Source organism: Pangasianodon hypophthalmus, chromosome 11, assembly GCF_027358585.1.
Source record: "Pangasianodon hypophthalmus isolate fPanHyp1 chromosome 11, fPanHyp1.pri, whole genome shotgun sequence".
In the NCBI taxonomy this organism is placed as follows: Eukaryota; Metazoa; Chordata; class Actinopteri; order Siluriformes; family Pangasiidae; genus Pangasianodon; species Pangasianodon hypophthalmus.
Window position 1 is genome coordinate 21,214,542 of NC_069720.1, and position 14,806 is coordinate 21,229,347.

The following is a 14,806-nucleotide window of genomic DNA, read 5'->3' on the forward strand; positions in this document are numbered from 1 at the left end:
TGTATTAAATAAGTAAAAATACATTACACAGAAACAAATGAAAAAAATCAAGCCTTCATGCTGAACCTTTTATCATCCTTGGCCTATCCTTAAGGTCTACTCGTGTTAATTTAGTCTGAATCCTTGATAGGGAGCCTGTTACTGTTAATGTGGCATTTACACACTAGTTTTTACACTGACTAGCTACTTTTAGCTACCTCACTCAATGTTTATGGGGACAAAATGTTAATTTACTTTTTTTACACATTTTAACTTTGTCAAACCAGGAATATAATTTCTATTATGTAATGAAAATCTATCACAAAAAATTCACAAATGAAGACTCTTAATAAAGTATTTTATTAGCTTAATAATGTTTTTTTATTACCTTTTTTTTATATTGTAACTAGTAATAAGCTGTAGCTTCTTTTTTATACTCCTTAATGGCCCAGTATTTGTGTTTACTATGTGTTGTCACCACATATACATAATCTGCATACCAGAAGGTGTGTTCTTTGTTAAATATTCATCCCCACCCAGATCATCTGTGCTGCTTAATTGAATAGTCTTTGGAGTTTCTCTGTGAAAACTGAATACCTGAGTCATATGGGAGGATACAGGTGTGGTCACTTTTTTTGGAAATGTATTATGAGTTTTTTTTCCTGGATGTAAAGATGTCATGAGAATGAATTTGCGGGTTTGGCAGCGTGTCCAAAACTGTGTGAGGTTAAACCTGTTTGTTGGCTGTTGAGGAGCCTGCTGCCTTAAAGATGCCTCTCATAAACAGCCAATGAATAGAGGAGGTAAACATAGTCGTACCGCTCTGTGTGTGGTGGCATATCAACATGGAAAGTTGACACATCCAGCTCTGAAACGAAGTTCAACGCAGGCTTAACACAAGGTCAGGTAAGATTACTTTATTTGTCCACTGATAACTTGCATACAGAAGTTTGTGCTCTAAATAGAAGTTCTTGATTAATTATGTCGTATTACTAGGAGTCAAGTATGGCTAATTAACTATTATAAACAAAGTGTACTACTGTGTATGCTTCTGAATTGACAAATACTCTGGATCAAATTTAATCTTGAAAATTTTTCTCAATCTGTGGTCATAAGATAAGCATATGATAAGTGTCAGCCAGGAATCTAGCATGGATGATGATTAAAATTCTCATTTATTTGTGGTTTTAATGCATGCATAGACATTAGCCTTGTAAAATGCATAAATAATTTTCTTATCAAGCTAAACATAATGCTATTATTCCCAAAATATCCACTGTGAGATATAAAATATACTGTTAATTTGTTGTTATCTTACCAAATATCAATACTGGAACTAAGAGGTATATAGGCAAGGCAAAGTTTATATAAAGTCCTCCTCATTTGCAAGAGTGTCAATACGTAGAGTATCCCAGCAGCACCTTTTGTCACTGCACACAGTTATTTAAAGATTGAGGGTGTGGTTCAGTACACAATCTCCTTTGTTCTGGTCAAACCCGTTTTCTGAACCACAACACAAATACCTTAAGGTTTCGGGTCTGTGTTTGCTCTCACTGTCATTCCTGTGTGGTGATCCTCAAAGAATAAGACCATTCACATAGAAACATAGAAACATGTTCTTCAAATGTTTAATATTTTAAAAACTGACCTGATATATGTTTTTTATACGTTCTTTTTCCTTTGTTTATTTTAGTATTGTCCACATAGAGCTGTTGTATTTAATACACTTCTCATATTTCTCACTACATTCTAACAGGCTGCGAATCAGTTTCAGTGCTGGAACGATGTGTATGTAATGATATCTGGACAAATATAAAAGTACTGCAGTATGCAGCTAATTAGCTGTGAATCTATTGAACAATAATAATCAATTGACTAGAAAAAATCTGTGATATATAGAGGATTAAGAATATCTAGTCATCTGGAAATGTCTCATTTTAAACATTTTAGATTACAACAACACAATTTGTTCAATTCAAGTACATGCATTTCCTAATAATGGCAACACACAAATATTCCATTACTTTAAAAATGATGACAGACCTGATGATTTACAAGTAAAGACACATTATCAGTATGTATGTTATTTCCTGCTTGGGAAACATTGATTGGCACTGCGTATTAAACCGGGTTAAAGAAATGGTTTTAGGAATTTAAATGTAGTACATGAAATCTCACACTAATTCTCAATTTAGACAACCTATTGCTGACCACAGGAGGTGGTGTTTTGATTTCCATTTAAAGTGATTTTTTTTGTGCTACATCAAGGATTTATACTTTCTTTCTTTCTTTCTTTCTTTCTTTCTGTCTTTCTTTCTGTCTTTCTGTTGGGTTCTCACATCGAACTGGAAACTACATTTTATAGTGTCTATCCCGAAAACTCAAATAAAATAGCATTTGAAAACTAATATATTTATAGAGAAGTACTAAAGTATTGGCATAACTGATTGACTTCCTTCTTTCTCCTTTACAGGCTTAGGCCTTACTTCTCTTGTAAAATTATGGTATGTATTTTTTTTAACACATGTGCCTAATCATATTAGAATGTTTCTTATTGATGGTAAACACTGTGATGATAGAACAATAGAAAATTCCAAAGACATTTAAAAATGTGACCTGCATTTTGTTTTAGTAAATAAGCAAATCAACATTTTGTAAGAATCCCTTGTAAATGTATATTTATACTCTTCAGACTAGTCATCGAAGGAGCCTGTCTGAGAGCTTTGTTCTTGAGGATAATGACAAACGATATGCGCATGTCTCTGGAATCAACCCTGAGGAACATCAAGAAGGTAAATAAAGATACTGTAGTAAATTAACCATGTAGATTTAGATATCTTTACAATCCACACAATCCACCTGGCCAATTTATCAGATACACCTACCATAGTTGTGCACTTTGTAAGTATATAATTAAACACTGTCCTCCAACTGTTGCTATACATAATTTCTCAGTCACATTATACCCTATCCGTCAGTGGAAAGGGACCATTTAGGATCAACGCTGACCATATATTTTTATGTTTGGCTATTCTTAACACAGCAGTGACAGTGACATGATAATGGCATGGTTGTGTGTATGGTGCTGGTACAAGTGTGTCAGGTGCAGCACCACTGTTAGGGTTCATAAACACTGTGTATACTTATTGGCCATTTAGACACACCTACATTGTTGGTGTATGGTTAGAGACTCTAGATATTTTTTAGGCCCAGTTTGTGTTCATCATCCTCTAGGATACTAATTCTTTAGGTTCTCAAAAATACTAGCAACACTGCTTTGCCTCATACACTCATACCAGCACCGCATATACTACCACATTAGTATTAATGTTCAGCTGAGAATGGTCCATCGACCAAATAATATCTGGTCAGCAGTGGTCCTATAGGTGGTTCCTAGTAATGGACAGACATATTCAAGAGAAGCTGACAAACTGTCTATAGAAACAGATAGGATCTACTCAGTAATTCATACCTACATGGTGTACTTATACTGTATGGTAAGTGTATCAGATGTAGGTACAAGGCAGGTGTGCTTAATAAACTGAATCTACAATGAAAAACGTGATTTAATTAATATGTATACAAGTGTTAAGTTGTTGCCATTACAGGAGATGAAACTGTTGGTGCCATGAAGAATGACGTCATTGACATACTGAAACTAATTGAACCATACAATGACAAGATTCAAGTGCTGTCAAAGCCAGGCCTGAGATCCAGTAAAAGCTTAGGAAATTTGGATAACAGAATCAAAGCTCCAGATGAGGTGTGTTTCAACTGTAATTTATATTGCTGTATTTTAAAGCAAGTGCTAACAACACAACATGTAACATACATCAAGAGCTTGGGAAATTTTATAAAACAGAATTAAAGTGCCAGATAAGTATGTGATAAATGCATTTGACATACATATAAATTGAAGTAATATTAAAAAAAATAACTGAACAAAATATTTCTGCAGCTACGTAAGGATTCTTACAACAAGCTTTTCAATGCCAAAGTCAAGAGGTTTATTAAAGGAAACCGACAAGGAAAAAGTCAAGAAGACGTCAGCAACTCTCTAACTGGTCAGCTGAGACTGGGGAGGGCTAATGCCCCAGATACTGATTTGAAAGGCCCAAGACTAGAAGGGAAATTGGAAAAATCTAACCTTTCAAGTTTTATCAGACCTGATATTGATGTTAAAGGAGACTTCACAGGGCCAGAGTTTAGTTTGTCATCCCCCAAAATGGATGCAGGACATAGTCGTCATGACATTTACATTAAAGGACTAACAAACGACCTCAAAACTGGTCATCCAATTCCAAATGTGGACTTACCGTCAGGCAATGTGAACACGTCCAGGTTTAAAATGCCTGATTTTGGACTGTCAGCACATAAAATAAGGTCACCTGACATTGAAATCTCACATCCTAAGATTAAGGGAGAACTCAATTCTCCAGAAATCACAACCCCAGATCTCAATGCACACACTCTCGATAGAATCAAAGTGCCAAATTTACAGAAGCAACATTTCAACTTCGAAGTTCCAGATGGTGATATTGATACATCTGGACTCAGCAGTGGCATTAAAGCTCCTGACCTTAATATTGACACTCCCTCCGGAAAACTAAAAATGCCAAAATTTGGATTATCAGGTCATTTGCCAAAAGGAGGGGTTGATGAACAAGACATTAAGTTGACTCTCCCAAAAGCTGATTTGAAGGAACCAAAACTGAATGTGAACTCCTCTGATATTGACATCGATAATCCTACAGGAAAATTCAAAATGCCCAAATTGAAAACACCAAAATTTAACCTTCCAAGTTTTAAAGGACCTGACACTGATGTGACAGGAGACTTAGAAAGGCCTGATTTGAGTTGGTCCTCTCATAAATTTGATGCAGATGTTGATCTTCCTCACACTGACACTGATGGGCCCAAAGCAGATCTTAAAGATGTGACACTTCCAAATATGGACCTACCGTCTGGTAAATCAAAAATGCCCAAATTCAAGATGCCTGATTTTGGACCCTCGATATCTAATGTAAAGTCACCTGAGATGAATCTCTCTCTGCCTAAAATGAAAGGACAGATAAACTCACCAAATCTCACTGTCCCAGAGTTAGACGTTGGTGTCCCAACAGGTAAAATCAAAGGCCCAACAATTAAAGAACCAAAGGCTGATATTACAGCACCTGAATTCAACATCGATGCTCCTTCAGGGAAACTGAAAATGCCAAATTTCAAAGGCCCCAACATTAAGGGAGACATACGTTCACCAGACATGAATTTGGCTTTCCCTGAAGCAGATGTGAAAGGACCAAAACTAGATTTGAAATCCCCTGATATTGCGATTGATAGTCCTACAGGAAAATTCAAAATGCCCAAAGGGAAAACACCCAAATTTAGCCTTCCTGGTTTTAAAGGACCTGCCACTGATGTGACAGGAAACTTAGAAAGGCCTGATTTGAGTTGGTCCTCTCCTAATTTTGATGCAGATGTTGATGTTCCTGACATTGATATTGATGGACCCAAAGCAGACTTTAAAGGCATGACAAGTCCAAATATGGACCTACCATCTGGTAAATCAAAAATTCCCAAATTCAAGATGCCTGAATTTGGACACTCAATACCTAATGTAAAAGCACCTGAGATGGATCTCTCACTGCCTAAAATGAAAGGAGAAATAAATTCACCGAACCTCACTGTCCCAGAGTTAGATATTGATGTCCCAACAGGTAAAATCAAAGGGCCCACACTTAAAGCACCAAAGGCTGATATCAGGGCACCTAAATTCAACATCGATGCTCCCTCAGGGAAACTGAAAATGCCAAATTTCAAAGGCCCCAACATTAAGGGAGATGTAGGTTCACCAGACATGAATTTGGCTTTCCCTGAAGCAGATGTGAAAGGACCAAAACTAGATTTGAAATCCCCTGATATTGCGATTGATAGTCCTACAGGAAAATTCAAAATGCCCAAAGGGAAAACACCCAAATTTAGCCTTCCTGGTTTTAAAGGACCTGACACTGATGTGACGGGAAACTTAGAAAGGCCTGATTTGAGTTGGTCCTCTCCTAATTTTGATGCAGATGTTGATGTTCCTGACATTGATATTGACGGACCCAAAGCAGACTTTAAAGGCATGACAAGTCCAAATATGGACCTACCATCTGGTAAATCAAAAATGCCCAAATTCAAGATGCCTGAATTTGGACACTCAATACCTAATGTAAAAGCACCTGAGATGGATCTCTCACTGCCTAAAATGAAAGGAGAAATAAATTCACCGAACCTCACTGTCCCAGAGTTAGATATTGATCTCCCAACCGGTAAAATCAAAGGGCCAACACTTAAAGCACCAAAGGCTGATATCAGGGCACCTAAATTCAACATCGATGCTCCCTCAGGGAAACTGAAAATGCCAAATTTCAAAGGCCCCAACATTAAGGGAGATGTAGGTTCACCAGACATGAATTTGGCTTTCCCTGAAGCAGATGTGAAAGGACCAAAACTAGATTTGAAATCCCCTGATATTGACACTGATAGTCCTACAGGAAAATTCAAAATGCCCAAAATGAAAACACCCAAATTTAGCATTCCTGGATTTCAAGGACCAGGCCTTAATGGCAAAGGAGACCTGAAAGGGCCAGATTTGAGCATGTCCTCTCCTAAATTTGATGCAGATATTCCTGGTCCTGACCTTGACATTGATGGACCCAAAGCTAATGTAAATGACATGACCCTTCCAAACATGCACCTACCATCAGGTAAAACAAAAATGCCTAAGTTTAAGGTGCCTGGTTTTGGACTCTCAGGATCTAAAGTCAAGGCACCTGAGATGAATCTCTCACTGCCTAAAATGAAAGGAGAGATAAATTCACCGAACCTCACTGTCCCAGAGTTAGATGTCAATGTCCCAACAGGTAAAATTAAAGGACCAACTCTTAAAGAACCGAAGGCTGATATCAGGGCACCTGAATTTAACATTGATGCTTCTTCAGGGAAACTGAAAATGCCAAATTTCAAAGGCCCCAATATTAAGGGAGATATAAGTTCACCAGACATGAATTTGGCTTTCCCTGAAGCAGATGTAAAAGGGCCAAAACTAGATATGAAATCCCCTGATATTGACATTGGTGGTCCTACAGGAAAAATCAAAATGCCTAAAATGAAAACACCGAAATTCAGCATTCCTGGATTTAAAGGACCTGACATTGATGCTAAAGGAGACTTGAAAGGGCCAGATTTGAGCTTGTCCTCTCCTAAATTTGATGCAGATGTTACTGGTCCTGACCTTGACATTAACGGACCCAAAGCTAATGTTAATGGTGTGACACTTCCAGACATGCATGTACCATCAGGTAAAACAAAAATGCCCAAATTTAGGTTTCCTGATTTTGGACTTTCAGGACCAAAAATAAAGGCACCTGAGATGGGTCTCTCACTTCCTAAAATGAAAGGAGAGATAAACTCACCAAACCTCACAGCCCCAGAGTTAGATGTCGATGTCCCAACAGGTAAAATCAAAGGACCAACTCTTAAAGAACCAAAGGTTGATATCAGGTCACCTGAGTTCAACATCAATGCTCCATCAGGAAACCTGAAAATGCCAAATCTTAAAGGACCCCAAATTAAGGGAGATATAGGTTCACCAGACATGAATTTGGCTTTCCCTGAAGGAGATGTGAAGGGGCCAAAACTAGATGTGAAATCCCCTGATATTGACATTGGTGGTCCTACAGGAAAAATCAAAATGCCTAAAATGAAAACACCGAAATTCAGCATTCCTGGTATTAAAAGACCTGACATTGATGTGAAAGGAGACTTGAAAGGGCCAGATTTGAGTGTGTCCTCTCCTAAATTTGATGCAGATATTCCTGTTCCTGACACTGACATTCATGGACCCAAAGCTAAGGTTGATGGCATGACACTTCCAAACATGCATTTACCATCAGGTAAAACAAAAACACCTAAGTTTAAGTTGCCTGGTTTTGGATTCTCTGGACCTAAAGTAAAGTCACCTGAGATGGATCTCTCACTGCCTAAAATGAAAGGACCAAACCTTACAGCCCCAGAGTTAGATGTTGATGTCCCAACAGGTAAAATTAAAGGACCAACACTTAATGAACCAAAGGTTGATATCAGGGCACCTGAATTTAACATTGATGCTCCCTCAGGGAAACTGAAAATGCCAAATTTCAAAGACCCCAAATTTAAAGGTCAAATGGGTTCACCAGACATGAATATGGCTTTCCCTGAAGCAGATGTGAAAGGACCAAAACTAGATATGAAATCACCTGATATTGACATTGGTGGTCCTACAGGAAAATTCAAAATGCCTAAAATGAAAACACCGAAATTCAGCATTCCTGGATTTAAAGGACATGACCTTGATGTCAAAGGAGACTTGAAAGGTCCGGACTTGAGCATGTCCTCTCCTAAATTTGATGCAGATATTACTGGTCCTGACCTTGACATTGATGGACCCAAAGCTAACGTAAATGGCATATCCCTTCCAAACGTGCAATTACCATCAGGTAGAACAAAAACACCTAAGTTTAAGGTGCCTGGTTTTGGACTCTCGGGACCTAAAGTCAAGGCACCTGAGGTGGATCTCTCACTTCCTAAAATGAAAGGAGAGCTAAACTCACCAAACCTCACTGTCCCAGAGTTAGACGTTGATGTCCCAGCAGGTAAAATTAAAGGGCCCACACTTAAAGAACCAAAGGTTGATATCAGGGCGCCTGAATTCAACATCGATGCTCCCTCAGGGAAACTGAAAATGCCAAATTTCCAAGGTCCCAATATTAAGGGAGATATAGGTTCACCAGACATGAATATGGCTTTCCCTGAAGCAGATGTGAAAGGACCAAAACTAGATGTGAAATCCCCTGATATTGCAATTGATGGACATACAGGAAAAATCAAAATGCCTAAAATGAAAACACCCAAATTTAGCCTTCCTGGTTTTAAAGGACCGGGTCTTGATGTCAAAGGAGATTTGGATGGGCCAGATTTGAGCATGTCCTCTCCTAAATTTGATGCAGATATTCCTGGTCCTGACCTTGACATTGATGGACCCAAAGCTAATGTAAATGACATGACCCTTCCAAACATGCACCTACCACCAGGTAAAACAAAAACGCCTAAGTTTAAGTTGCCTGATTTTGGACTCTCGGGACCTAAAGTCAAGGCACCTGAGGTGGATCTCTCACTTCCTAAAATGAAAGGAGAGCTAAACTCACCAAACTTCACTGTCCCAGAGTTAGATATTGATGTCCCAGCAGGTAAAATTAAAGGGCCCACACTTAAAGAACCAAAGGCTGATATCAGGGCACCTGAATTCAACATCAATGCTCCCTCAGGGAAACTGAAAATGCCAAATTTCAAAGGCCCCAACATTAAGGGAGATATAAGTTCACCAGACATGAATTTGGCTTTCCCTGAAGCAGATGTGAAAGGACCAAAACTAGATTTGAAATCCCCCAATGTTGACATTGATGGTCTCACAGGAAAAATCAAGATGCCAAAAGTGAAAACACCCAAATTTGGCATTCCTGGTTTTGAAGGATCAGACCTTGATGTCAAAGGAGATTTGAATGGGCCAGATTTGAGCATGTCCTCTCCTAAATTTGATGCAGATATTACTGGTCCTGACCTTGACATTGATGGACCCAAAGCTAATGTAAATGACATGACCCTTCCAAACATGCACCTACCATCAGGTAAAACAAAAACGCCTAAGTTTAAGTTGCCTGATTTTGGACTCTCGGGACCTAAAGTCAAGGCACCTGAGGTGGATCTCTCACTTCCTAAAATGAAAGGAGAGCTAAACTCACCAAATCTCACTGTCCCAGAGTTAGACGTTGATGTCCCAACAGGTAAAATTAAAGGCCCAACACTTAAAGAACCAAAGGTTGATATCAGGGCACCTGAATTCAACATCGATGCTCCCTCAGGGAAACTGAAAATGCCAAATTTCAAAGGCCCCAATATTAAGGGAGATATAAGTTCACCAGACATGAATTTGGCTTTCCCTGAAGCAGATGGACCAAAACTAGATGTGAAAGGACCAAAACTACATGTGAAATCCCCCAATGTTGACATTGATGGTCTCACAGGAAAAATCAAGATGCCAAAAGTGAAAACACCCAAATTTGGTATTCCTGGATTTAAAGGACCTGACCTTGATGCCAGTGGAGACTTGAAAGGGCCAGATTTGAGTGTGTCCTCTCCTAAATTTGATGCAGATATTACTGGGACTGATATTGACATTGATGAACCCAAAGCTAAGGTTAATGGCATGACACTTCCAAACATGCACCTACCATCAGGTAAAACAAAAACACCCAAGTTTAATTTGCCTGATTTTGGACTCTCGGGACCAAAAGTAAAGGCACCTGAGATGGATCTCTCACTTCCTAAAATGAAAGGAGTGATAAACTCACCAAACTTCACAGTCTCAGAAGGCCCTAACATTAAGGGAGATATAGGTTCACCAGACATGAATTTGGCTTTCCCTGAAGGAGATGTGAAGGGGCCAAAACTAGATGTGAAATCCCCAGATATTGACACTGATGTACCCACAGCAAAAATCAAAATGCCCAAAGTAAACACATCAAAATGTAGCCTTCCAGATTTTAAAGGACATGACATTGAAGGAGACTTGGAAGGGCCGGATTTGACCTTGGCATCCAAAAGATTTAGTGCAGAAACTGGTGCTTCTGATATTGACATTGATGCACGAAAACCTAGTTTAAAAGGTCCTAAATCAAACTTTACATTTCCAGATATGGACTTGCCATCAGGCAGTCTACAAATGCCCAGACTTAAGATACCCAAATTAGGACTGTCAGATCCTAAATTAATTGCACCCGAGATGGATGCTTCACTTCCTACGGTTAAGGGAGATAATTCAGCTGACTTTAATATCAAAGGCTATAAACCAAACATTTCATCCCCAGACTTTGATGGAGATATCCCTACAGGTAACATTAACATGACAACTCCAAAAGTTGATATCAAAAGTCCTGACTTAGACAGTGATATGACCTCAGGAAAACTGAAAATGCCTCAATTTGGACTTTCAAGTAATCTGCCAAAAAGCCCAAAACTTAAGGGGCAAATTGATGGCCAAGACATTAAGTTAACTCTTCCTGAAGCTGAGTTGAAGAGTCCCAAACTGGATTTGATATCTCCAGATACTGACATTGATGGTCCAGAGAGTAAATTAAAACCAGAATTCACAGCACCAAAATTTGATATTCAAGGAATTAACGAGCCTGATATAAAAGCTAAACCCAACCTGGAAGGGCAACATTTGAATTTATCTGCAATGGATGAGTTTGGGATTCCTGACTATAACACTCATGGACCAACAACTAATCTTAAAGGTCTCAAAACAGACTTTACACTTCCAGACATTGACTTGCCATCAGGCAAAGTAAACTTGCCTGGCAGTGGCCCAAATAATCGTCACAAATCTGACAGAAAATGTCACTTGGATAGAGATAAATCGTATGGCAGTTTGAAAGTTACGAAAGACTTAAAGTCTTTAGTATCAGGCATGGACCTTGAAGTGCCAAAACAATCCTTAAAGGGGTCAAAGTTTAAACTGCTAACACTAGTGTGATGGGACAGATTTTCATATTGATGGTAGACTTGTTTAGTACAGAAAGACAGGTCTTACAAAATAATTGATTTCATGTACATGGTGAAAAATATATATCAGGGTTATATTAATGTTCACATGTAAATATTTTAGCAAAAACATATCACAAATATACACAGAAACCATTATATAGTATCTTTTGTTGCAACTTGTGTATATACATTTGTATGCTTGCTTAGTACCACTAGCACTTAAAATAGAACTGTGTGGGATTTAATGATGATTACAATGCATTTGAGTATTTTCGACATTGTAATATTTTAATATTTTTGTTAACATGGTTAAATGAAGTTTAAATGTTCAAAATCTTCATCAGTGTAAATGGCTAAGATTCATATCAAACTATTAATTTGTGCCTCATTTTTATTATGTGTATTACACATTTGTTTTATTTGACTAATACTGTTTGAGAAATTGTTTTAATAGTGATGACTTTGTATCCATTGTTTCAAAGTAAATTTATTAAATCATTAGTTTCTTAATTATTCTTATTAGAATTTCAGTTGTTGCATGCTTTTGTATTGACATTTGGTATTTTAAAAACGGTTGCAAAATAAATGTTTACAAAATTATTAGTCAAACCCTGTGTTATTCTACTTCTGTTAAAATGAATAAATAAGTAAAATATAATAAACTCTACCAAATAGTATGAATTCAAGTATACTGAGAAATCAAGTCAATTGGGACAGTGTACCTTGGCAGCATTAGTTTTCTGATAGAAGCAACATGACAATTCATGTGACATTAAAAAGCTTGTGGTAAGTATCAAATAGGAACTGGACCCCAAATAGTTTGAGGTTGGGAAAAATGACATTCTTTGGTTCATTTTTTTACAAGGTTATATAATTGTCATGACTAATATATTACACATAATTATGCTGCATATATGCATAAGATGTACTACTGTAACAAAATAAACATAATGTTATTTCGAATGAGGTAAAAACTGTATATTTATAATTGAATGATTTTCAAGATGCCCCAAATGAACAAGCATGGATACTTACCAAAAATGACACTTACCTTTTGTGATGGTTCTATTTCACCCCTCCTAACCTCCAGGTGTGGTGTTATAACACATGGACATCCTCTAGCACGCATGTGCACCATCCAGAGAACTCCCACAGTCGTGCAATGACAGTAATATAATACTTACTGTGAGTACTAGAGATGCATCAGTCCGGATACTGGTATCGACATCAACCCAATATTTACTCATAAATATGCCCCAACACCAGCCATGTTACATAATTCTAATGTGTATGCTGTCATGCTAATGATCAGATAACATGAAATAACAGAAATCTGGATGTATTTCACAATTAATGATGGCAATTAAAGCAAACAGACTGCAAACTGTGCACAGCTTGCCTGAGAGGGAATGTGGTTGTCAGTGGGAGATTCTGATAGCTCTCAAACAAGGTTTATTCCATTAATTTTTAAACATTAAATAGATCTCTCTCTCTCAAATCAAAAAATAGCTGGAAATGTGACTTCACCTACTTATAACTGATAACTGAATACTCCCTATAATTTCTTCAGACAGTGGGTTCCACTGTTAGCTTGTTAGCTAGTTATCATCACTCCCATGCTTACAGATTATCTAGGAATTGATCTGTTCCTGATGGTGTGTTCTGTACTTATAGTATGTACTACATTACTGTCATGGCATGACTTTGTGGGAGGTCTTGGCTTGGCATGGCATGGTGACTTGAGATTTTCCAGGTGTTAAAACATAAAACATGTTTATACATCCACAGTTAACTAACCACCATTAACTACCATTTTCTACTATAATTTTACTTACTCAGTTCATATTGAATTTTAGAAAAGATGGATATGAATACTCAAGATTTTCTAAATCCTGTTATTGTTGTTTTTGCTGCAAGGAGTGTATGTAGAAAGTTACTTAGGCCAACATCTTCATATGTAGTAATTGTCATTTTAATTGTCATCTACTGTGTTCATACACTATTAGAATATGTTACTGATGAATTTGGAGAAGATTTTTTTCAAATCCTTTTGTTGAAATGTAATTTATTTATTACAAACTATGCCACAAATAAATGTTGTTTTAGATGTGTCACTGAAGATGAAAATAAAGGCCTAGTCCAATGAAAATGTGTCCCAAATTCCTAAACATGTCTCAAATTCCAAAACATATCATTAATGTGGTTTTCAGTCAGTTTTGACAAAAAAGGTAAGCCATGCTTCTTTACAATGACATACTGTAAACATTTTTCCTTCACACATAGATAGTCTTTACCTTCAGGACTTCAAAAATGTATTGAATGTTGGAGCATTTTGTTTTATTAATGGCAGAGATGCTTAGACGTTGGGAAATGCAACACCTGTTACAATATATCTGAATTCACTCTATAATTCTTGATGTCCATGTTTCTTACTGGAGAAATTGCAAATTACCAATTTTTTAAATACTTTTTCAAAGCATCAGGACTGGGATACTGGTATTAGTATAGATATAGATATAGTTTTTATTTAAAACTAGCAAACAGATCCGAAACGTGAAGCAAACTCGTAAATAGGAACAGGCAAGATGTCAGGTGATCAGCAAACAACAATTCAAGGGCAAAATACAAAAACCAGGAAGCAAGGTGAGATAAAAAAAAAAAACAGAATAGCAAACATGTAAACAAAAGGCTTGGTAAGTCAGGTAATCGTACTCTGAGCATTACTTCGCAAAAAGTAATTGTGAGAGTTCGAGTATATATAGGGTGAGGATGTGATTGAGAACAGATGTGCATGATTAGTACTCAGGTGAATGGGAACTTGCTAGTGGAGTGAGGTGTGTTCTGGGAAGTGGAGTTCCTGGTGGATTCTGGCATTGGCGTGACATAAGTCTACTGCCCATTGCTGTCTAAAACCAATATAACCCACATCTGTATACATTATGTGCACAGTTTATGTCTCTACACCCTCCACAGTGGTCCAAATATTACAAAATTTGATTAAATACCTAGTTTATGTTTAAATCATACACATCGTTTTTTTGTCATCGTCAGAGTACGAGTACAGAGACAACGAAATGCAGTTAGCATCCAACCAGTAGTGCAAACAGCAAATAAGTTAAATGAGGTAATAAGGTTATGGTGCAATAAGTTAAGATAACAGTGTTCAGGTAAAGGTAAACAGTATGATGCATACCAGTAATGC

General features: G+C 37.4%; 1 protein-coding gene across 2 annotated transcripts; it reads left to right on the top strand.

Moving 5' to 3' along the window:
• Window positions 1–56: 56 nt before the first annotated feature.
• si:ch211-69b7.6 (neuroblast differentiation-associated protein AHNAK) lies at window positions 57–13,692 on the top strand. 2 transcript variants are annotated; one of them, XM_026928883.3, is made up of 5 exons: window positions 57–885; window positions 2,453–2,483; window positions 2,672–2,771; window positions 3,588–3,742; window positions 3,938–13,692. In XM_026928883.3, the coding sequence occupies exons 2-5, from the start codon at window positions 2,481–2,483 to the stop codon at window positions 11,591–11,593; spliced, it is 7,914 nt and encodes a 2,637-aa protein (XP_026784684.3). In that variant the 5' UTR covers window positions 57–885; window positions 2,453–2,480; the 3' UTR covers window positions 11,594–13,692. The 2 variants fall into 2 exon arrangements, with proteins under 2 accessions (XP_026784684.3, XP_026784691.3); XM_026928890.3 differs by having other exon boundaries at window positions 57–880.
• Window positions 13,693–14,806: the final 1,114 nt, after the last annotated feature.

Excerpts from the sequence above, each read along its gene's own strand:
- si:ch211-69b7.6 (XM_026928883.3), top strand. Across the intron at positions 2,772-3,587 it reads CCCTGAGGAACATCAAGAAG|GAGATGAAACTGTTGGTGCC; the intron begins GTAAATAAAGAT and ends TTGCCATTACAG. Across the intron at positions 3,743-3,937 it reads GAATCAAAGCTCCAGATGAG|CTACGTAAGGATTCTTACAA; the intron begins GTGTGTTTCAAC and ends ATATTTCTGCAG.